The sequence below is a fragment of the Montipora capricornis genome, chromosome 6 (genome assembly GCF_036669925.1).
Source record: "Montipora capricornis isolate CH-2021 chromosome 6, ASM3666992v2, whole genome shotgun sequence".
Classification (NCBI taxonomy): Eukaryota; Metazoa; Cnidaria; class Anthozoa; order Scleractinia; family Acroporidae; genus Montipora; species Montipora capricornis.
In genome coordinates, this window is record NC_090888.1 from 52,716,663 (window position 1) to 52,741,662 (window position 25,000).

At 40.9% G+C, this 25,000-nt stretch overlaps 1 protein-coding gene across 1 annotated transcript in view; it reads left to right on the forward strand.

The window, feature by feature from the left end:
• Positions 1–25,000, forward strand: part of LOC138052463 (dynein axonemal heavy chain 5-like) — a 103,047-nt gene that overhangs the window by 7,109 nt on the left and 70,938 nt on the right. The window contains exons 8-31 of the mRNA XM_068898969.1: positions 1–66; positions 3,553–3,654; positions 4,473–4,579; positions 5,259–5,332; positions 7,297–7,385; positions 7,880–7,956; positions 8,979–9,072; positions 9,351–9,449; positions 10,103–10,284; positions 10,985–11,104; positions 12,285–12,396; positions 12,546–12,635; positions 14,959–15,054; positions 16,611–16,711; positions 17,186–17,258; positions 17,816–17,905; positions 18,829–18,894; positions 19,498–19,587; positions 20,558–20,635; positions 21,047–21,108; positions 21,770–21,921; positions 23,202–23,254; positions 23,566–23,720; positions 24,913–25,000. The exon at positions 1–66 is cut by the window's left edge and continues 6 nt beyond it; the exon at positions 24,913–25,000 is cut by the window's right edge and continues 246 nt beyond it. Coding sequence (XP_068755070.1) covers positions 1–66; positions 3,553–3,654; positions 4,473–4,579; positions 5,259–5,332; positions 7,297–7,385; positions 7,880–7,956; positions 8,979–9,072; positions 9,351–9,449; positions 10,103–10,284; positions 10,985–11,104; positions 12,285–12,396; positions 12,546–12,635; positions 14,959–15,054; positions 16,611–16,711; positions 17,186–17,258; positions 17,816–17,905; positions 18,829–18,894; positions 19,498–19,587; positions 20,558–20,635; positions 21,047–21,108; positions 21,770–21,921; positions 23,202–23,254; positions 23,566–23,720; positions 24,913–25,000 — 2,316 coding nt within the window. The remainder of the gene's footprint in view (positions 67–3,552; positions 3,655–4,472; positions 4,580–5,258; positions 5,333–7,296; positions 7,386–7,879; positions 7,957–8,978; positions 9,073–9,350; positions 9,450–10,102; positions 10,285–10,984; positions 11,105–12,284; positions 12,397–12,545; positions 12,636–14,958; positions 15,055–16,610; positions 16,712–17,185; positions 17,259–17,815; positions 17,906–18,828; positions 18,895–19,497; positions 19,588–20,557; positions 20,636–21,046; positions 21,109–21,769; positions 21,922–23,201; positions 23,255–23,565; positions 23,721–24,912) is intronic.

Sequence of the window (25,000 nt, forward strand, 5' to 3'; positions counted from 1 at the left end):
TGTGGGACTTGCTTGATTTTTGTTCGTTCAACACCCAAAGCGATTGCAATGCAAAATATTGCTCAGGTATTAATTTTGATAGTTAGCAACTACATTGCGGAATGGAGAGGTTGGGTGCCTGAGATGTTCAAATTGGCTTCCGCTGGAAGCTGCCCAGCCAGCCCCTGGACCAATTGTCACTCTCATGGCTGGCAATCCCCGCAACCCAGCCATGAGCCCCCAGGCACTTGTGACACTGACAAGCAGTGGAAAAATAGGGAGGGAGGGAGGAAGTGGGGGAAGGGGGGGAGGGAGGGGGGTAAGAAAGCCAACTGGGCGAAGCAGCACAAGAATTTAACTTGCAAGATCGCCAACCAGTGCAGCCATGTGACTGAAGAACCACGTGAGCATGCACCCATACCATGCCCCATGGACCATTCCTGCTCTTAAAACATAAATGCGATGCTAGTCTGCACCCCTCTTTGTTGTTAACTTTGTTAAATTGCATTTAACTGCAATTTAACAACTACATTGCAATAGGGAGGTTGAGTGCCTGGGATGTCCAAGGAAGCCGGCCAGCCAGCTCCCGGACCAAGTAGCACTCCTATGGCTGGCAATCCCTGCAAGCCAGCCATGAGCCCCCATGCCAAGCTGAAGGACCCCCGGTCATGCAATCTGACCGGAGACATGGGGCTCATGGCTAGGGGTTAAGCCAGAGCCTCTGGAAAGCCCAATCATGAGCCATCCACTCTCCAACAAGAAGCCACACCAGTTAAGACACACATAGCCATTCCTTTGATGCTAAGCGGCCAGACACTAGCAAAGGTCGTTGCTGGTGTCCTAACATAGAGTTGATAGGTGTTGCTGGACCATCGTCCCAATGTCTTGATCAAATGGCCTGGGAGGCCTATCTGGGCTGCAGTGGTGGCCACCGTAATGCGAAAACTGCGAATACAAAAGGGACCCTGGATCCCCACAGCAGATAGCCTTGATTGCATGAAAGATGAGAGGAACTGGCGAGTCAACCGGGAGCCATCCTGATGAAAGAATGAACCTGACGAGGATCACCGAAGGGTGAGAAATGCAAGGATGACTGAGATTAAACAGATGAATGATGAACCACGGCCCAAGGAAATAAAGCAGCCCTGATGGAAAGCGTCATTTTTTGAGCACGTGATATGCACCCGAATAAAGGACAGGTTAAACTGAGAGTCCACCTGAAAGTCCTCCGAGGTGACATGGGTGGCTGGGTCAAAAGGAGAATTGACTGTAAACTCTCCTGCTCTTAAAAACCGTAAGAAGACCAAGACAACAGGCCGGCCACAACATAATGTGCTCCTTATTTGATAGATCCAAGGGTTGGAGAATAGCTTTCATGAGTTCTCCCGTGGATGGCTGGTGGGTCTTCTGACAGGAACCCTAATGGAGCTTAATGCCTCGTAACATGCACTGGAGCTGAAGGCAACCAACCAGAGGGTCTGTAAAGCTGTTATGGATATGGAGTGAGCACCCCAGATACATGTAAATCCACCTTTAACAGATTTGTGATGAAGGCGGTTGGCAAGATGAGAACAGAAACGGATCAGGGTCTGTTCGGCAGTGGGGAGAACTGCAGCTGTCCCATTCTCTTCACAATCATTGAGGCAGAACTCTATGAACTGGCGTTGAGCAGTGGAATACACTCTTCGTGTAGAATTAGAACCAGCCCTTGAGTCAAGTAGTACTGGCAGTCCTCTGTCAGAATACCTGCAGCTCCTCGAGGAGAGATCAAGGTATTGGAGTGAGCTGAGCAGACGCTTGAGGGGCCAAAGGTGAGATTTCTGAAACTGGAAACGAGAAGGTGCATCAGCCACAGGATTCAACACTCTGGCTCCTGAGGTGACAGTAAAAGAAAAGGAATGGACAGCTGCGAGTAATGACAAGCGTTGGAGCAAAACCATCATGTTGAGGTCGATCACAAGACGTCCATAGCAGCTCTGTAATCAGAGCGAAATTACAACATGCTTCGATGACCATCTATGTCCCCAGACTGCTGCAGCAACCACAACAGGGAAAAGTTCTTTGTACGCTGTAGAGAGGGGCAATTGGAGCAGTTGACCATGAACCTGCAAACCCGTCCTACTGAAAAAAGGGTCCCTAGCCAATGGATCCTGTTGCGTCAGAAGATACCTGGAAGTCTGATGAAGGGGCCCAATGAGGTGTGAGGAGGAAGCCCATTCCAGTGGCAAAATGATCCTTTCACCCAGGTGAGGTCCAGATGAAACTCCTTATTGAGTAGAATCGGGTGATTGTCATTCTGAAAGGTGTATAGCAAGTTTATCATCCGCCGTAAAAAGGTGCGGCCCTGGGTCACAACTTGACAGGCGTCCTGTAACTGACCAATAAACGACTCAAGCTCCTTGTGTTTGCAGTTGTGCTTACGGGACCAATCCTCCAATAGCATAGCAACACGACCCCATTTCTCCCAAGGAAGCTGAGCCTGCAAAGCAAGCGAATCAAGCTCAGTGATGAGTTGGGATTATGGTCTAACTTGGCTGTAGAACTCTGGGATTAATGTGTGGAAGCCAAGGATGAAACGTGTGTATGAAAAGTGTTCAAGTGCGCATTCGTCCGAGATCAGTCCTTGAAACCAGAAGCAGCTGTGTCCTTTCTGAAAGATGAATCACAGTTCTGCCACGCCCGACCTGGGAACATTTTTGCTGTCTGAATTATTAAAAACTTGTACCTCAACGAGTCAAGCCACCTGAAGGGGTAAGAACTGCACAAGACAAGAGAATAAATGAAAAACGCCTCGACCCAAGTGAGGATGTGCAATATCTCCACTGACCGTTTTTTGGAGGAGTCAACACTAGTTTGCCCTCAAGGAAGGGTTGCGCTTCATTTTCGTGCGCCTTTAGGTTGTCTGGCAGAAGATCCGCGAGATCCACGAAGAGGCCAGAACAGATCTTAGAAATCAACTTGGAAGGTATCGGAGAGTATCCAGGACCAACGACAAAATCTCGACCTGTGGCAAGTGAAGTTGGCGAATAACACAACTGAAAACCACTGGGAGTCACTGATAGTGACCGACCCGTTGGACGAGATCCCAACGTGAGATGGTAAGAATGGCGGGAAACTGCACACCGGGCTGGCTAGGGTTGAAAAAGTGGAAGCAGACAAAGGAACCACAAGACCTGCTGCGAACGACTGGCCAGCAGAAACGCAAGAGGTCGGTGCCAATGAGAGCACTTGCCTCCCACCAATGTGGCCAGGGTTCGATTCTCAGACTCGGCGTCGTATGTGGGTTGAGTTTGTTGGTTCTCTACTCTGCACTGAGAGGTTTTTTCCTGGTACTGCGGTTTTCCCCTCTCCTCAAAAACCAACATTTAACTTGATTTGCGTTAATTCGTTGATTTCAGTTTACAGTGTCCCCAATAAGCGCTCCATCGCTAGAACGGCTAGACAGTTAAATAGTTACTTTCTTTTCCTTTCCTTTTCGTTTCTGGAACGTGGTTGTCTTTTTTTGCCGTTTTGATCAATGGCGTGTTGCAAGAACAGTGTTGTATCATTACACTTTTGGTTTTTTCTCCTTAGGAGGTAAACTTCATGGCCATGGAGGTTTCTAAAGGCGATGTGCTTGCCGGATTTCAGCAGCTTCTAGGAAGCATCATGATTCCGGCCTTGCAAAAACAGGAAGTAAGTCAACTCAGTGAGATCGTTTACCAGCAAATATATGACATTTAATTTAGTATGTACTAAAACAGTGGATAGCGTTGAAGGCACGCTCTGATTGGCTACTCAAACTCCGGATATCCTTTGCCATTCACCTCCGAGCAACTGGCTGGGGATTTGTGCCTAAAAATTTTGTAATTCTTGCAGAAATAAATGAGTTAAAATCATCTTTTATTACTATCTTATCTCACTGCTTTGTATTTACGTCGCCGCTTGGTGGCCACCTCCACTTTGGTGAATAGTTGTTAATTATTTAATCACTGAGCGTGGCATGCTTTACAGCGAAATGAAACGTCTTGCTATCAGCCCCAAAGGAAAACCCTTGCATGCAACTTAAAAGGCATAAAAATGTACAGTCTTGGTTTTGAGTCCCAGTTACATGTAAGCCTGGGATTTGTTAGTCTTAAGCGTCGATGAAACTGCTGTTCAAAATATATGGCTTTCATACATTTCACAGTCCTCAATTCACTTCCAACAGGGTGTAGTGCGAACTCGCAATTAAACAGCTCCATGGTAAAGTAATAGCTGACGGATGGATAGCAGTGCAGTACAGTTGCCCAATTTTGGTATATTAAAATTCAGTCCTAAATAAAAGGCATCATCTCAAGGCACCGGGGAATAAACTCATGCAAGTCCTTATATTTATTCCCCAGAGGCTCGAGATGATACCTTTTGTTTAGGACTGAGTTTTGATATATCGAAATTGGTATATTGAAAACCGCTCTATTCTATTATTATTATTATTTTTTATCACTTGTGCTTTTCTTTATTATTTCCTTCAGAATTGGGGTGAGCTTCCAAGTAATTCCGGTCAAGTGCAAGAATTTCTCGAATCTTTGAACAGTTTTGTTGGAATTCTTGGTGGGGCAAGAAGCAGCATGAAGGGAAGGTGAGCTTTACTTTATAATGCAATGAAGGTGGTCCGTTTATGGATAGGATCTGTTTACATTGAGAAGGTGAATGACGGAAGATCACATGCAGGTGTCATAGAAGTTAAATTGGATTTGCATCGATGGGGCTTAAACAACTTGAGCCGCCGTTATGTTTTGGCTGAATGTATCTTGAATCACCTGGAGTGCACACAGTCAGAGCAGCACTTAAGAGGCCCTTGATTCACCAAGCTTGCGAAACAGCGTTTTCATTGAGAAGTCAGAGGCTTAAAGCAAGGGATCGAAAAGTACATGCAATCAGACGCCAAGAGAAGCTTTAACAGCTTTGGCTGGATGGTCTTCATGCATGAATCGATGTGATTTTCGTTAAAAATAGTCACGTATTTTATATCACTACTATAACTGGACCAAGAGATCTTGTCAATAAAGACCATGCAGCTTCTGTGAAGATTCACCAAAATGCATGTTATCGCGCTCTTGCATATAAGTTCGACTGACAATCGGACAGTTCTGCTGATTTAGGAATTAGTAATAATTTGACCGGCTGATAGAAAACTATCTCACCCGCAAAAGTTGACGAAGTTTAGGCTATTAATGCGTGTATTGTGCATTCAATAGCCACATGCTAGGATATTTTTACCTCACAAATTATTCTATGATTTGTTTTTTAATTGGTAGGGTTCAACTCGGAGATCATGACTTGGGACCATTGCTGGATGGTCTGAAAAGGCCCTCAGATTATGTGCTTGCTGGTAAAGATTCATTCATCCCTTTTAACTGTCTTTGCACCTACTCAAAACACGAAACTTTAAACATGGAAAATGAAGTTAAAAATCAAATTTACTTGTTTTTTTTTTTCAAAAATACTTAAAGTGTAAAAGAATAAATTTCATAATCGTTTGTTTTTGTTTTCAAATTTTCTGGGTGATGCCATCTTGAGTAACAGCTAGTGACGTGTTACTATCATTTCATGCCGCAACGATAGAGCAAGGGCATTCCTCGCTACAGAAATTTGGATGTGAAAATAGACAATCCAAATATTTTTTCATATGCTTTCCTAGACTTTTTTATGAAAAACACTCTAACAAAATTTTATTGATTTTTCCGATTTAAGTTATTCCTGAGTGAGAGCGGAGGCTCCCTTTAAAGACGCAATGAGTGGTGGTTATCCCTAGCCTGCGTGACTGGCTGTATTCTAGACGTGCGGAATAAAGTTTTGCAAAAACTTTGTTCGGGCACGCTTAGAATACCGCCAGCCAGGCAAGCTAGTCCATCCCATTCTCGCCATCATCAGCTGTATATCAGACGCTTGAAAACTAGCCTCGGCAGCCTCTGGATATTGCAAGCAAGGCACATTATATAAGTGTACCTGCATTGGATTTTGGTTCGGTTTCTCTCAGTTGACTTAAATTTGCCTGCACCACATGCTACATTTTGGATACATTAAAGTATGCGATCATTTCTCGTTTACCACTTATATAAGTGTTCCTTACAGCCATGTTAACGGGCTTACATGTATTTTGTGCAATCTTCTTGGTAGTTTCAAGGCACGAAAAATCCGACCCATAAATATGAATTGCGCCAGATTTGAATAACCACTCAAAACTGTACAACAACATATTAAAAAGAATTATATTGAAGCTAAAACAGAAAAAAAGCAAACTGACTAACTAAAGCAGGGAGCAAACAAAGGATAATTATATATAAACGGATTGCATTGAGGTAGTTTTTAAAAGAGTTGGCGTGGCCCTCTAGTTTACAACTGAATTGATAGGACAAAGGGCCATTTTTGCTCATGCTTCGTTTGTCAACGAAGGAATCTCATTTTCCTTGTTTGAGTTTCAAAACTCGTTATGAACTGAAGATTCCTTTGGAACATCTCAAATAACTGCAAAATAACACAATGGTCCCTTCTTAAGTGATTTAAATGTATTGTTGCTTTTCGGAAGTCCTCGGTATAAATCAATGGCAAACGGCACGGTAAAACTCCAAAGAAATGTTTTATTCCGAAAAGAAAAAACGACTTAAAAAAAAAGGAGAGAACTAAAAGCCTTCAAAAAAACCTTGCATCACCCCATGTCCGATTGGCCGAACGTTTGCGCGAAAAATGGCGTGTGCACCGCGGCTATCAATGTTGAGAAAACGCTAAAAAGGCCGCAAGGAAAGCTACAGAACCAAAAGCTTTTAAATCCTTCTCTTCAGTTGCAACAAGTCTACTACTTGTCCAAAGCGAAAAACCGGTTCCTGTTTGTTCAGGTCTAATTCCCGGATGGGTAACCATCTGGGAATATCCTGTGTACTACGTCATGGGGAGTCAGGCTGGCATTGCATTCATCAACAGCTTGTCCCACCTGTAATAGCTGCAGGGAGCGCAGTTTCAATCAGAGTCCCCCTCTGTTGAGATTCTCCTTCACCTGGTTTCATCACAATTGGCAGAATCTTAACCCATTCAGCCCTGAAGCGTCACCCATTGACGAGTGCAATCGTCTGGCATTAGACAGAGTAAAATCTGTAAATCTCACTCTCAGCAACTAAAAGGGTTAATCTCCAGTTCTATGAGTGTTCATTTTCCTGCAAACAAGCTCTCATGAGAAAGTTTACATTTTTATTTAGCAATGGTATGTTATACGTGTAACTAGTAGATGAAGTGAGTAGCTCTATTCAACGACATTCCTAAGTCTTGTATTTAAATTCTTGCCTGTGACTTTTGTTTTAGCCAATAACCCTGATATAGTAGACAAGCTTGAGGGCCTCATAGCTCAATGGTCCAAAGTTATTGAGCAAGTTCTGGCTGAAAGTGAACAGGTATGATGTTATAAGTATCCTCTCTTACTATTTTGCTAAATTGTACTCATCGATGTATTGTTTTTCATATCGAAATGTGTAAATTACAACTTTACCTCAATGACTGACAAAAAAAAAACAAACAACAACAACAAAAAACAACAATTCATATTAATCGTAGCATGCTGAAAACCCCAAGTGGCATTCGGCTAGCGGTTGCCCATTTACGAAACTGGCATGGCGGAGAAAAATCCGACTGTTATTCAGAGCTGGATTTGAAGCTGGAAAATGCATATGCAATTCTAGCGCCCCAGTCACAAGATTAACTTCCTTCCAGATGGACGAGACTTTGTATTTAGAGGGACTTATCAGACGATGATTAATTGATATGATCGGGATTTGCCTTAAATCATCAAAGAGTTCATTCATAAGACATACTCTTCTGTAGATAGGTGTCTTTTCCACAGCTTCCCTTCTTAAGACTCTCTTTCAAATATTCTTTTCTCTTTACATAGATGAGAAAAGAAGCAGACGACATTGGTCCAACAGCTGAACTTGAGCACTGGAAAGAAAGAATGGCTAAGTTTAACGTGTATGTTTTTTTTCCGATCTTTATTTATACAGTTCTCAAAGAAAGGGAAATAGATTATTGATGTTCTCAAAAGCAACTGAAATTTTTCTATGATAGGACATAAAAAGAATTTTATTGTCTTCTGGCCTAGCCGTTTTGCTCTGTAAAATTATACTCGTCAAAAGAGTTGTTTCAAATTAATTGAAGAGACAACAAAACGGACTGAAAAGTTAGGAAAATTAGCTCAGGCTTGGGTAACATTGTATTGAAATTAACTCATGGAAAAAATCATATCTGGAAGAATTTTGTCAAGTTCAGTTTTTCCTACACAATTTTCCTTTCTCTGTACGTGTCTAGAATGCACAGAGAGGAAGTACCATTCAGATAACTTTCAGTGTGTATGGCTACTGTATCATTAAACAAGAGAGCCATGAACTTAATGAAAAATTTGCTGCCAGGTACAGGCTGGTGTACACTTACCCTATTCCAAGATGACTGCCTTTTGAATATTTTTATTTACTTCAGATGAACCTAGTTTAATGGCAGCTCCTCCTCCCGCTAGTCTTCAAATGACAGACCATTCATTCAAACTAGAAATCAGAAAGTTATGGGTGCACCACCTAGGCCCAAAACATTAAAGCCTAATCCTAAACACAGTAGAGCTATTCCCTATATTGATCCATTCTCGGAGACCAAGGGGCAGTCAATTGGCACGGGGCGAGAAAATCACGGGCAAAATCGGGACTGGCTTATTATTTAACCCAGTCCGATTTTTCCCGTGATTTTCTGGCCCCGTCCCGACTGACTGCACCCGAGTCTCCGATGATGATACTGATCCAAAGAAATTAAAGGATTAAAAAAAATTAAAAGAGTTGCATGGCATCTGCATATCTTCATTATTCCGTACGTATGCAAATGTAGAGCCCTCCAACCAGGCACGAAGGGCGTATTTGAATAGCTACGTAAAATACATAAATGTTGTAGCGACCATTTTGGAACAAATTGTATAAACTTTTAAGAATTTTATGCTGTTTTTTGGGTAGCCTTGTAGACCAGGTCAAGAGCCCTCACTGTAAAGCTACTGTTGGAGTTTTGCGTGCTGCAAAATCAAGAAGTCTTAAACACTGGAATGACCTGGTTAGTGCTCTCGTGTTTTTGTTCCATGTTTTAAACGTGTTAATGTTGCAATTAATAATTGACGGGATATAATGGACCTCGTTGGCTTGTACGTTTTGTTTTTAATTTCAGACAACATGATGTTACTCTACGGAACAGTTTCTTTCAAATGTCGTCTTATGCACGTGCATGTGTGTGCATAGCTTAGGAAAAATTCCCTTGGGAACATCACCTGGTCTGAAATAGCAAAGCAAAATGTACAAGCTAAAGAGGTCCATTGGACATTATTCTATTTCCAGGATAAGAGAATAACAGACGCTGCTAATGAAGCCAAGGATAACGTGAAGTACTTGTACACTCTTGACAAATTCTTTCGACCTTTGATAAAGAGCTGTCCGGTATGTTTCTTTTTTGAGGATTTTATTTTTTAAGCTTCAAAATGTCAAGACCTGACGCAACGATTGATGAGTACATCTTTAGTAAAATGTTCTATACATGGCTGTGGCCTGCAGACTCGTGTATTGTCCACACTCAAGTGAATCACATTAATACCAATGGTGGAGAATAACTCCATATATTTTCAATCTTTTGGTTGGTTATAAACTCATGTGAGCGTCTTTTTCACGGGGAGTCAAAGTTGAAGATAGTGCAGTCTTAAATTCAACACTAGGGACCTTAAGATCTCAAGCTCTGGTGTCAACATTGTTCCTCCCACTTCAGTTCCTGAATAGTTGGGGTAGTTTATAGAGGCTCGACGAACTAGACTAATGACGAAAAAGTTTGGAAAATGCAAACTTGTTATTTTGAACGACGATTTCGTTGACTTCTCCGTTGTTGATCTCAAGGTCCCTACTTTCAGAAACGTGAAAACGTGAGTTAACCGACTTGAGAAAGAGGCTGTTTACCACACTCGGAAATGACCTGTTGCATTGTTGAGCTGTTATTGTGTTGTGATGGGTTTTTTTCAGTTTGAGTTTGATACTGAACTAAAGCTTAGGCCGACTCAGGGTTTCCTTCACAACTCATTTATTAAACTTGATTTATCCAACAGACAGAAATGGTTGAACACATCCCAAGTCTCATGAATGCCATCAGAATGATTCATAGCATCTCTCAGTATTACAACACCTCAGAGAGAATGACGTCCCTGTTCGTAAAAGTCACAAATCAGATGATAACGACTTGTAAGGCTTACATAAACAGAGACGTAACCAAAATATGGGAACACACAAGGTGAGAAAGTTTGTATGTATAATATCTGTGTAACGCCATTATTTCGGTTAGTTACTGTGTGAAGAGAAATGAAGGACGTATACCTAGCGGGACTCAGTCGGCCATACTACTTGGTAAGCAGTTTACAATAAATTAGGGAAACTATAGATGCTTCTCTTCAGAATCCGCTCAAGTCCTTACACTTCAATTATTCGAACATTTAAACCAACAACCTCATACACGCTTCTCCAGCGATTTACTAGCTCAGAGCCGATACCTGGTTGGCGGGTAGTAACGGACCACGTGATCTGCTTGTTTTGGTCATGTTCTGGAGGAAGCTTGGCTGGCGTATGCAGTCCAGGCAAAAACCTGTACAGGAACGGGGAAAGATGTCATGAATTCAAACCGATACTGAAGTCACACAGAGTATGTGAAACGGGGTTTTATACTTTGTGGCTTCACAGCTGAACGTTTAGCAGATTAGTTTGAGTAATGGATAGTAAGGGAACTTTAAATTACTGTTTATATTGTACGAAAAACAAAGCTGAATAACGCATTCTTTGAAATGCGAAATGACACTGCATATTTTAGTCAAATTTGTTTTCTGAGCTCTCAACTGTAGACTCTTGAAATCTTAAAAGCGTTACAAGTAGATTTAAACGACAAACTGTTACGCCAGCAGTTTTTGTATTCTTAGCCTCTCAATGTGTTTTTATATTAGGGAGGTGTTGTCTGGAAGACTGAATGAGTGTATCCGACTCAATGAAGAATACCAGAAATGCTTTCATCGAACAAAGCAGAAGCTGCGAGAGAATCCTAGCGAGCGACAGTTTGAATTCAGGTAAAGCAATGTACTAGAGCGGTTTTAATTGAGTGTCGAAAGTAATTAGCGAATTGCTTTGCTTTTTGCATTACTTCACTCAGTGATTGGTTGAAATTTCTCGCGCCACTTTTTCAACCAATCAGAAGAGAAACCAAAACCAATCGTGGCTCGCGTGTGCACATTTTCCCGCGCTTTGTGTCGGCTACGTGTAATTACTTTGAGTTTTGATTGGTTTAAAGGATTGTCTGCGTCCTTTTTGGTTGGCCAAAGTAATTACTTTGGTTTTGGTTTTACGACAAACCGCTCTATTTGGAGATCTAGTGGTACTGATGGTGAAATTAGGATGCAGCATTTGTAATATTGAAACGCACTTTATAAAACTTTGCGAAGGACTTTTCTGTAATTCTTTCCGACATAAATTTCAGGAATGCAAATCACCGAGTCGTTGATCTCTAGTGCCACCCAATCTATTCGCCCTACATGTATTAGGCCACGTCACGTCCTTTCAGAAAAAAGAGTAGAGGACCTCGTTCCTGTTACGAGGACGACGTCCCTGACAGATATTGTCTATGATACAGGATTGTTAGAAATAAGATGCACAGCCGATTTTAGCAAATGTCAATAAAATTTTCCTTACCTTCAATTTTTGTCCGGAAATGTTGGCCATAAGAAACGTTAGCAAGTGTCCCCCAAAATTTCTTCTTAAAGGAAACATAAATTGTTTTGATAACCTTAATCTAAAATAACTGTAAACAAACCTCCTGCTTCACTTTTAGCGTGCATCTCATTACTTGCAATCCTGGACATAAGTGGCCCTTGAGGGGGAAGGGAGGGGAAAGGGGCCTTGGGTCCATTGAACAGAATGAAGACTCCATATTTGCCGCTTGCTTTGGTTTAGTCCCCTAGGGTCCTGTTCCTCTAAAAAAAAAGTGCTCCCTCTAAAAAAAGGTGCTATGTCTTTGGCGAAGGATCGCGGCCTCCCATCCTGAACAGCACGTGGTTATCGACGCTAAGCAGAATGAGAAAATGTCTAAAGTGGAAAATGTGGGTTTTGATTTACTACGTGTACCTCCCGGCTGGTAATCAAGTGATCTAATGTCATTAAATCATTGTACAGAAATTGAGAAGTGTTTTTCCTTTATGAAACCTAGTCATACAAATGCTTCACAAAGCCAATCGCTGCTACTATTTCTTTCAGTGAGAATTACATCTTCGGAAAATTTGACGCCTTCTGTAAGCGGCTTGAAAAGATTGATGACATGTTGAACACAATGGAAAATCTTGCCGGTCTCAACAACATTAAAATCGAGGTGGGTTTTACTTGGCTTACATTATTGCAACCAAATCCTTTATGTAAAAAAAAATCTCTATCTTTAATTTATCTATGTTTATTTCTATCTTAATTTGTGGCATTGCATCAAACTGAAGCCAATCTACTGAACGTTTCCATTCTTTTTAGGGAATGGAGACCATGATTGTTCGATACAATTCAATTGTCACAAGTGTTAAGAAGAAAGGCTATGATCTGCTCGATCACAGAAAAGGAGAGGTATGAAGAGGCATATCATGAAAGTGAATCCAGTGGAGTATTGTTTTCCTTTTTAAGTTGCTTCAGGCGCGGGGAAAAGACCCCTCGTTACTGAGTGAAATCTCTGTTAGCCACTATCACAAATACCATAATACCTTTTGTTTGTCCCTCCAAAAACTTGCATAAGCATTGTTTTTATTTTTTCTTGGGACCTGCAATGGTACCAAAAGAAACTGGAAACAATGCTTAAGGTGATTCCCTTGTTCTGAAATGCGCAACCCTACTGCGCATAATATCTTGCGTCATTTGCGCGCGCATTAGCTCGCGCACATTGATAAAATGGCGGGTTTTAGTTGACGCCAAGCTTAAAGTGCCCATAACCTAAAAAGTTTTATTTTCCTATTTGAAAGCCCATATTAAAAAATGAACTTTGGCGAAAGAATTTTCAATTCCAGCGAGGGGCGAATTTTCTACGATTTTTTCAATCCTACTTTTATTTGGTACACCCTTTCCGCTGGTCAGGACTTCACGGGCTCGCCGTGACGTAGATTAAGGAATGCTTGTTGGCGTGGGTCTTATCTTTTCTTACTAATCAACGCCAAGGTATCGCTCAGCGATCGTTTTTGGTATTTTTCAGTCAAAAAAAAATCAATCATGCCTATATTTATCATCAAGGAAAGTGCCTCTGAATCTGGAAGTGAATAAACTGGCGATTTAAAAAAGAATCTGAGGCTAGTAGTTGCCGGTCTCGACGAGTCAGCCAGCGCTAGCACTGAAACCCAGAACTACACGGAACCCTACGTGGAAGAACCATTAGCAGACGAAGAATGGCTGTTAAATTACAGAAAAGAACAAGAGGATAAGGAAGGTCTCGCGAGGGAATTAAAGTCAACGCATATGTCTGTTCCTGTAAGCGAATCTCATTCGCCTACAACGATCTTTTCGTTTTGCTGTCCATACAATACTGAAAGTCATACTCTTTGAAGTGAATCTAGCACAGTGAAGAAGTTTTACCGGGCTTCTTTTTACCAAGACAAAATCTGCAGCCGTTTTTCCTTCTTTTTTGAGGTATTGCGTTTTGCGAGTCGAAGGATTCCTACGTATACTTATTCTTTTTTTAGGATCAGCTGTGTTGTTACATCGAGTGGTTACGCATCTTTTAGGCATTTTCAAGGGAATTATTCCTTACTATACTGTTTATATCGCTATTCCTTTTTCACTTGAAGTCACGCGTTCCTTAATCTACGTTACAGCAGTATTGTGACCGGAAAGAATCGATAGAAGACTAAGGCGAATGGTGAGCCAAAATGGCGGCAAATTTGATCGTTTTCTAATTTCATTTTTAATTTGCGTTTTTGGAAAATCGCAATTTTTTTTTCCGCGAAACGTCTATGAGATATGTGTAGATTCAGATGGCTAAGTGAGAAAAATTAGGTTATGGGCACTTTAATCTATCAAGGAATCGCTATTTTCTCCTGAATGAGCACGGTGAGCCCCCATTTTTAATGATGTTATGTACTCGTAGTGGGTACACGGAAAACATATTTAAGGAGAAAAAAAGTTGGATAGTAGAAGTTGCAGTATTTATATATGAGTTTGAGGTGATGATGAAGCGGTCCAATTTGCTTGCATTGCTATGCAAGATTGAGCAGTTTGAAATCACTTTACTAAAGATTTTAGCCAGGACAAACAAGTTTTCAGTAATATTCAGTTGCTTTACCTATACAACAACAATTTTTTCCGGTTGATTAAGTTTCGAACGCTGCTCGCGCGTAATTCGGTAAAAGAACGCTGGAAATAAAGGGCATACAGCGCGTAAACAAGCACGGTGACCCCATCATTTAATTGCATTTTTTGAATGTCCTGTGCATGAATATCAATTGTGCTAGGTTTGACAAAAATCTGGATAGTACGTCATTTTCAAGGGAATCACCTTAAGCAAAATTTTGGAGGGAGTATTATAATATTTTTGATATTGGCCAATTGATCTATTTTTATACGTTTCATTGTGTTATGTTTAGCCTGTTCCAGGCTCTCGGATAGTAGGGTCGGCACGAGCAGAAAGGGGACGCGAAAACAAGACACGCGCGGGATCCACACTCGTTTTCTCATATTTGCGCTTTCCCTACTATCTCAGAGCCTGGAAGAGGCTATGTTTTGTTACGATGTAAGGGAGGATCCCCCTTCGTCACATTGCCTTGAGAAGCATTAGGCAAGCAAACAACCTTACATGTACTTCTCACGAAAAGACAATTAGTTGTCTTGAAAAGAGCGAAAACGTGATTTTTCTTTCTTTGACGCAATCCTTCATACGATTCTTTCTTCTTCGTGATATCTTTTGCAGTTCGACAGTGACTATGAGGAGTTTAAGCAAAGCATCGACGGCCTGAAACAGCAGCTGCAATTATTTGTTGACTCTTGGTTTGAAAAACCACTCTCAGTAAGTTCTGTTCCGATCAGTTATTTCTTATAAAATGAAGCCCAGAGATGAGATGAAAAATCTATAAAATAAAGAACTGTTAGCGATTTACCTATCAACGAACGGGCAAATGATGTAAAATGAACAGTGGGATATAGTTTGTTTGTTTTCATTCAGTAGACAAGGAAATCAATATTGTCAATATCCAAGAAGGTGAAGTATAACAAATAGTTATGCATAACATCTTATGGACGTCTTCCGTAACGTAACCCCAATCTTTCTTTGGGCTTACTCTGTATATCAGACTTAAAAGGATGGCTCAAGCCAGCTTCAAAGCTTTCAAGTAACTGTTTTTTTTTAATATTAGGAGGTTTGGCACTACAACGCTGTATCACATAGAAGCAATGTTATGGTACCTTTCCCGTTGCCAGGGTAACTTATTACGTCGCTATTATGACCACATCTGGTTCAGCAATTATCGGTGTTTCATTTGGTACCATAACATTGCTGTTACGTGATACCTTGTGTAGTGCCAATCTTTCTAAAGAGAGTGTCTCTTCAAAGTGTAATGAAGCTATCACTTTGCCTCGCATCTATGCCTCGCAGATTGTGAAGGACAAGTCTTTCTGGATTTTATTTGAAATCTTTAACGTTAGGTTTTCAACGTTAGGAACATCAAATAAATTTCAACAAGAATCGAATTTCCTTTTGCCAGTTTTCTTTCTTTGAGGCCTCAGTAAGTTCATATCTACTTTTGCGAAATTGTCAGCCAGTAATGACCAAAAGTGTTCTAGGACATTAATTTGCAAGTTTAACCTGCGAAAGGTCAAGAAAGGATGACATGCATGATTTGAGATTGGTTGGGTTAATAAGTGTCATCGTAAAGATGTTCTGTAAACAGTGATAACGAAATAATTAACAATTATTCACCTAAGTGGGAGTGAATAGTACTTGGATAATCACCTCCGAGTTAGCCAATCAGCGCTAGCGGAGAGCACTATTCACAATGTGTGGTATATACTTATAAAGAATACTTTAAATTTGGACTTCCGTTAAAGCATTGGTCCATATACATGTATAACTGTTCGTGCGAAAACCGCCCTTCACCCGTTTTTCGGGTCTGCAACTTTTTAGACAATCGTATACAGTATCTCACGTGCAGAGCATGGCCTAGACAAACGCAGAAAATCAGTTAGGAGTTGCTCACGTTTAAAATTGCTCTTTTGACTTCGTAACCAGTTTTTCACGTCCGGCGAACGGCATGTACAAATTGCGAGCCAGCGAGATACGCGAGCCCAACGTGCGTGGGACGTGAGCAATGTTTTATGACACATTAAGCCTAAAGAGGTTTAGGATTAGGGCTGAAGGTTAAATCGTGAAACTACGTTTGTGACATTTTCATTGCAAAGTGCTTGACGTTGAAAATTTGCTTGTAGTACTTTCAGCTTTTCACCCATTTTTACTTGATGCACTAATCTCTTTTGTTCTTAAGTTGGTGCTCATTAGCATGCTAGCCTAATTACTTTTTGCCAAGAGTATAAGTGGTCGTCAATCTCATATTTTAAATTTTCATCCAGACCCTCAGGGCTCTAGAATTGCTACAAAAGTTTGAGAACATAGCTGGAGTTCAGCTGTATCTCCATGACAAGTATCAAAGGATTCTGTTTCAGTATGGAAGGTACATATACTTCAAAATCTCTTTTAGAGTTTTTTTTTTCAATCTTATGTCGAAAGGAACTGCGTTGTTGCATGATTTGGTTTTGAAATACTGGCGTGGTCGTTACCCTAAAATCTCGCGCCATTTTGCGAACCAATCTGGGGCAAATGTACAGCAGTTGCGGCATGCTTGCGTTAGTTTTCCCGCGTCTCTGGAAAATTTGTGCTCTCATTCCCCTCCAATCAACTGACTGCATCGGTTGCGATTCGAGAAAGTTATTTTTACTTTGGCTTTGTTTTTCTGCCGGGAACTTTCCGGTTGACCGAAAACTTAAACAACAACAACAACAACAACAACAACAACAGCATCAACAGCAATATACGTTACTAATCACCCTGATGCTTCCATCTCAAAAACCAATTCCCAGCCATTTCCATTTGTTTCCCCTCTCTGTTTCCTCTTCCTCTGTAATTCACGTTTGTATCCTTCTGATAGGGACCTTGAGACTTGCAGAAAACTGTACCAGAAACAGAAGAATGACCCACCCATTTTGCGCAATCTTCCACCGGTGAGGCTGGTCTAAGAGTTATACATTACATTCCCAAAACAATACATCAAATCACCTGAAGAGTGAAATGTTCTTCTTTTTCGTCGGTCGTCCATCGATATTCGATGATGACTGGAGTGCCAGGTTCCACAGAGGCGCTTGAGGCTACGAGGCCAGTTTGTGACCAACAAAGGTCGTCCGCAGTTGCAGCATGTTAGTCCTGTTGTTGCAACAACAGGGCGAGTCACATGGCATATTTGAAAACACCGGTACTCGTGTTCCCGTTTCCCACCTGAGTTAAGTCTTGTTGGAATGAATTAATGTATGGATAGATGGCCTCCTGAGAATGCCTCATGTAGGGCGCGCTCTTCCCACCTCTGCGGTCGTAGGCAGGATGAGCTTCAGTCTATTTTCAACCTAACCCAAGGGTTTTCCTCCTAATCAAAGTCGGCTGCCAGCGAATAACATGACTGTCGTGTTAGTTGTGGTGTTAGATACCTTGTAAGGGTCCTTGTGTCCTATATCTTAGAATAAATCTCGAAGTCTTACCGTTGATCCGATCAATGCTTTTGTCGTAGGTGGCTGGTAAAATAACATGGGCTCGACAACTTTTTAGAAGGATACATGAACCAATGAAGGTGTTCAAGATGTATCCAGAAATTTTAAAAGTAAGTAGAAATGATGAAATCAAGACTTGCTCACACTAGGTTACTAAGGCGCTTTGGTCAGCGGAAAGTTTAACAACGTCAAAACCCGACGAGAATTAGCTATGTGGGTGCTACCTTGGTCGAAATAATTTCTTTGTCGGGGTCTTATAAGGATCATGCGTAATGATGTTTTTTGACGCTTACTAGTCACTGTGATCCAAACCCATAATTTTTGTTTTCGTGAGCAGTGTAATTTTTCAGAGCAAACCCAATAATAAATAAAGAAGGGTGGCTTAAGTAGATTGCGCTATATCGTTGTATTGAATCACACTTGATCGTAACACTCATGAGACAACGCTTTTTGCCTCCTTTTTCAACCCAGTTTAAAGGGCAGTGTCACGCTATTTTAGTCCAACTGCAAAACACTGAAAGACGTCTTTGCATCAACGCAGACAACGCTTTTTGCCTCCTTTTTCAACCCAGTTTAAAGGACAGTGTCACGCTATTTTAGTCCAACTGCAAAACACTGAAAGACGTCTTTGCATCAATGAAGACCAAAAAATAATGCTGTATTTTTGTTGCCAATAACCATCGAAGTTTATTGAAGCTAATCTTTGTTGTTTGCACCCGAGGATGGAGAGGATGTAAATGGATTGAAACTTGAAAAAACTGGAGAGAGTTTTTTCAAGTTTGGAGACGATGTCTTCAGAAAGTCGCCAAAAATTAAATCCGAATACCTCTTCGTGCCATAAATACATTTCATATCTTCTTAGTGGGTTGTCAGGAGTGTTGTATGTGTGAGCTAAATTACTAAGATTTAGATTTTTACCCAGTTTTGACCTAAAAACAGCAAGTTTAGCGTGACAGTGCCCCTTTAAAAGTGAGTAGGTACTGTTCGTAATGATCTGATCAAGACTCAGGGGTTTGCTTCACATTACTTATAGGGAGAAGATGCCAAGAGGATCATTCGTATTTATAACAAAATGGCAGCTGTGCTTGTAGAATTTGAGGTACTTGGTGATTTCAAGAGTGTCGAAATTGCATGGAAATGTTCTTTGTTTGATAGCGCTTAAGTATTGAGTTTAGTCAATTTGTATTGAGTGGAATTTGGAATAGAACTAAAGGTGTCCACGGCAATCCGCAGTGACTTCGACATGGCGTACACTACCTGTATCATGCAGCACTGATGTATGGAGTCGGTAGAAAATGCACCTCATTTACTAAAATATCTGTTGCACCGGGCTCAAGCAGCCTAGGCGGTGAACTGCTTAAAGCCCCAACAACTCTAAGTATAAAACAAAATGTTTACACATTTGTTCTTGCATGATGTACAATGAACTGTTCAGCATGTGTATGTCATGTATAGACAGGCCTTGAAGTGGTACGTTGGTGCACCTTCGGTTCTTAATGATACCGGGTTCAGAGCTGAAAGAAATATACCGACTGACTTTCCTGTTTCCTTGTTATCTTTTTACTTAAGGCATGTTCAGCTATTATTAGCGTTATGCTGCTGAGGATTACTTTGAATTCCTAATGGCATGCAGTTTGCTATTGGTTGACATTTGTTGCAATTCACGGCCTTTTTTCGTATATTTTTTCCTTTCTGTTGCTAGCTACTTTATCATCGTGGATGGTTCCGAGCAGTGGAGGCTGCTAAAAGTGGGTTGCATGCTTCACTTCTGGTTAGGCACCCAGAAACCAAGGTAAATAGTCCCTTCAAAACTCTACATTTTACTGAAGCAATCAGTGCTTCCTTTTTTGTTGTTGATTCGTTGAAATCTCAGCACATTTTATTGTTGGGTGACTTTGAAACCGCTGACCTGTATGTTCAGAAATGCACGTGATTAGATGCACGCCTAATTTTGATATCAGGGACTTTAAGATCTACGACGCGGTCGTCAATTTTAAAGACCACAAAACAAGAATATTATTGGTTAAAAGAGGAAATATCATCGTGCTGCACGTGCTTTTAGCACCTATTTTTGCGGTACTCTGCTCAACAGCGACGTGAAATCACTAAATTTGAGGCTCGATAACGCGAGCGCACAAATGTGAATCTTTCAATCTCTATTTTTACTCTGGAACCGCTCGTGGAGTTTTATTCTTAGTATACTTTGCCCCCTTTGCACGGACGCGAACGAGATGGCCTACCCGCGAGTAGACTTGCTACAAGTCGACCTCACGATAACTCCAGAAGTGATTTTTCGTACGCGAAGTGAATCTAGACGAAGGACTTTTCGAAAGTCTAACCCGCGAGAAACGTACGATAGTGCGAAGTTGAATTTTGAGGTGACGTTTTCGTCGACTTCACAGTCGTAGATCTTAAGTCCCTATTCAACACGAAGTGTCCCTTTAGTGTATGCATTTCCATGCTACCACTTTGTGGCGCTTATCAAAACCGTCGTGTATCTAATTATAGTAAGTGCTTTTTCTGAACATATCTGTATGAAACTGACCCAACTTGTTCAACTAGATTGAGTAATATAGGCTCAAAATATAGGGAATCTTATCACCACACTAAGTTATGTACAGCTTTAAAAGTTATCGAAAGAATGTAATGTAATGTATTGTTACCTGACTGTCGGAATTGTCATCGTGAAAGTCGTTAATACCAGGTCTTCATGCGCTCAAGTTATTGTACTTATGATCTGCTCTCTTTTTCTTAATTGTTAGAAACTCTTCGTGAACTTCGATCCCCAAATTCTCGAGTTAATTCAAGAAGCAAAATGCATGCAAAGGCTAAGCCTTGAGGTGAGGTCAAGGTGTACCATGTTTTGTAACCTTTTAAATATTGTTTTCTATGTGCCGATTGTGCGATTGCTCAAGTATTTTTTCTGCGTCCGCCCCTCGTTCGTGCTTTTACCTTAGTCATATAGAAGTACTGAACTTTTGCTCCAAACACCAAAACTCTTGAAAGCCAACGGTTTAACAGTATCGCACAGAAAGGCGATATTTCAAACTATAGCGGATATTGAGTACAGAGCCAGCAAGCATAATCTTAATTTCCGTTTAATTTAAGATCCTTTCTTTTTTGACTGCCGGGAACCTAGCCCACGCCCTTTTCTGTTGTAATACGCTGGTCTACTATATTTATGCTGAAGAAGATCATTTTGACCCGAGGGGCTTCTTTGGGTATTTATTGGTTTGTTCATGCTTTTGTAGATTCCAAAGGCGGCACAAGTAATGTGCATGAAAGAGGAACAATTCAAGACTTGTAATAACAGGTTGGTAAAACCTTGGCAAGACCTTGGTATTTAATATTGAGCGCATGGCTCCCTTTTGAAAAGAGCTCTAAGGGCCGATTTACACGATACGATTTTATCGCATGCGACAAGCTCACGACAGGCCTACGAGATGACTTACGATTGTCGCAGCGTTTTAAAACATGTTTTAAAATGCTACGACATTTTTTCTGACGTACACAACAATCGTAAATCATGTCGTGGGCCTGACGCAAGCCGTTGTCGCATGCGACAAAGTCGTACCGTGTAAATCGGCCCTAAGGTTACGAATTAAGCGAGAAAGGTATAACAACATTACTGAGAAACAAAATGAAGGCAATTTCTGAGTTCACACGAGCCTCGTTTTAACGAGTAAAGCCTTAGTATTTATAATTTTCATTCTATTTTCGTCAAATTACTGTTGCCGCCTTAATTTGCAAATCCTTGGATCTAGCAACAAGTGAATCCATGATAGATTCTTTCTATCTGTCAGTGTCAGCAAAGGAATATTTCAGAAAATATTGCACTTAGCTCTGGAAAAATGGAAGTAGGCAGTTGCAAACAGACATAATTAAGAGTCTGTGTGTCGAACACTCTTTTGTGACAGCTACAAAACCGCGTTTTTTGATGATCGCTTCCTCGTTGACTTATTTTCTTTCTTTAGATTGCAAGAAGTTTTGAAGGAGTATGATGACGTTGTCTCAGCGATTCCTGAGAATATCCTTCCCCTTATGAAGCCTTTCACAAACCGTGTGGATGAGACAATAAAGCCTGGTCTTACCATGTTAAACTGGACATCGCTAAATGTGCATTCTTGTGAGTATTCGTAAAGACATTTAAAGTCTTTTTACAGTGTTAAATGAGAAAGAATTGTTTTCGAACGAAGCAACGGAGGCAAGCGATACAGGTGTGTGGTGAGGGACCGTTATTAAACTTGGTTCATACGCGCGAGGCTACCAATAACCCAAAGTGCAAGTACACTTGCGAACCATGTTCACACTTGATAAGAACGCAGACGAAGTGGAGTCCTTTTCCTAAGATGGCGAACAAGGTTAACGCCATCTTGGTTTGTTAAAGGTCCGCTCTGACTGGCTGCTCAAACTATGAATATCCTTTGTTAGTATATACTAAAACAGTGGATAGCGTTGAACTCGCGCGCTGATTGGCTCGTCAAACTCCGAATATCCTGTGTTATTAAATTCTCAACCTCGGATAATGCATTTCGCGTGCTCTGATTGGTTCACTCAATCTCGGTTATCAGCTCATATACCTTGGTTTGACCTTATATGGTAAAGGATTGCGTTAAGCGTTGCTAAACTAAAAATGTTTTCGTCGGAATGCCAAATTTCTCTTTGAATAAAGACAAAAAGGAGAAAAAAAACTTCTTTTGTGGAAAGTTTGGATCAATTCCGACGTTTAGAAGTACGCGAAAAGGCAAGAAATGTTTTTGTGATGAGCCTGCGTCTGTCTGACAACAAGGTATTACACAACATCGCATCAGTTCTCATCAAGTGTTTTTCCGATTTCGCTCGGATTTGGTCGCTTTTTCCGCTCGTATTTCGTACTTCCAAATTTTTGGAGTTGAAGGAATTTAATAAAACAATTATTCCATTCGCGCTTGTTGGATAAGAGACTGGTTATAGCCAACTCGGCGCTACGCGCCTCGTTGGCTATTTACCATCTCATATCCAACGCGCGCTTATGGAATAATTGTTAACTATTCACCTCCGAGCAACTCGGGAAAAAATGGCGTCCCGATTTGCATCCGTCACAAGTGAAGAAAACATCCAACTTAATTTTTTGTGCTGTATATTATCTCACTGTTTTACTATATACTAAAACAACTATTCACCTCAGTGTCGGTGGCTAGCGTTGGATATTTACGTCGCCGCTTCGCGGCTCGGTAAATATCCACCGCTAGCCACCTCCCCTTCGGTGAATAGTTGTTAACCATTCTCCTCCAAGCAACTCGCGCAGGATTTGCGCCCGAAAACATTGTAATCGTTTCAGGAAGAAATAAGTTAAACTCAACTTTTCCATTGCAATCCTGTCATACACTTACCAAATCTGAATCGCTTTTGTTTTATTCTTGGCAGATATAAACAGTATTCAAAAATCTGTTAAAGGGCTTGAAAGGCTGACAAAGGAGGTAAGTTATACGATTGACTGACAGTTGGAATTCGTTTTGGTTTTTTGCGGTTTGTCTAGTAGTGACGGTGGATAAAACCCTGTTCAGCGTACGGTTTGCAGTTTACATCACATTAAACGGAACCTATACAGTTCCACACTCTCGGTATAAAGGGGCCAGAGACTGTTCGTACGGACAATTAACTTGGCATGCGCCTTTTTGTGAAGTGTTTCGTCACCTTGAGTTCATCTACATCTTTGCCACAGTTGATTTTGGTATGATTGATCAGAAACATTAACCATTGCTCACATAAGCTGATTGATACTTTACAGGTCAAAGACATACTGGATTGTAGGATAGAAGCTACTCTTGAAGGCATAGAGCTTACTCGACTGTGTGATTTGCCAGAGGATGAAGCTGTCTGTGTAGAAGAATTTGTGAACGTGACGGAAAGAACATGCCAGGTGTCTGCTGAGTCTTTGTCCAGGTGCGTTGATTAAAGTTTCTCCCTCGATTGAAATGATCATTCCAACTTCATATTTAAGACATAATTTGTAGTTGAGGTTTTTCACTAAATATCCATTCTTTTCCATACATTCTTGGGATTTACTATGAATTCGCAATTTAGAGATCCCTGACGGGTTGAAATCTGATTGCTGGTTTTCTTAGAACGTCCGTGTGACTGCCCCATGATTGCAGTCATTGTGATCACCTTAACTTAAAATCATTACTTTTGATTAGGGATTTTCCGTTTTACTTGAACAAAGAACACGCTCCTTTTTGTAGAATAGATCGTGAAATATTTCTGGGGATGACTGATGAATTCTTGATTTTTTCCAATTGCGGCCAGAAAGTAAATATCCGCCTCCCTTAATTCAACGTTTCTTTTCGCCAATTCCCATTTCCCATTAAACGGCTGTAGATAGCTCTCTTTGATATACAAAAAGAAACAAACCAATGCTAACTACACTGTGTGTGAACTTAAGTGATCGCCATGAGTTGAAATCTCACGTTGAAAACACTATTAGTTGTCTTGGTAAACATCGAATGGAACAAGCTTAAAAGGATTGAATTGATAAGCTTAGCTAATCTACGTATGTTTGCATCTCATTATGCACCTCGCAACCACATGGTATTGCTACAGACAGACAGACAGACAGACAGACAGACAGACAGACAGCCTTTATTTTAGCAGGATGATAATAAAAGCTATGCAGCTTATAGGGTCGTGCATAAATACTAAACGTAAGAACAAAATGTATGCATAACAAAGTAACAAAATCAAACTATCTAAAGTTAAATTATTAATAAACTATGTCTAACTGTATATTATTTATATCATATGAAGTGCTTTGTGCATGAGCTTTAACAGAACAAGCTTATAACAATAGCTCAACGAATGCCAATCAGCTTGTATTAACACGTCCGACGATCTCGTATCCTTTGATAAGTTAAAAATTATCCTTGCCGCAATTTTTTGTACGAAAATTAGACAAGGAAGGAACAAAATTGATAGGTGAGGTCACGAACGGTTTTTTTAGGGTACATGCGTAAACGAGGATACCAAAAGTGCACCTCTCCGGGCAGGGCGGAAAACCAACAAACTTTCGCGATCAAATCGATCGTGAGTTTTTCTACCACTGCGCCAAGCATGTACATGTTTTCTGTTTTTTTTCCAGGCTCAATCACTTGGTAGAATCATCTGTGAAGATCCTCCTGCAAACCCTAAAGGACAACTTAAGTCCACCAGAATTAACGGGCCTTGAT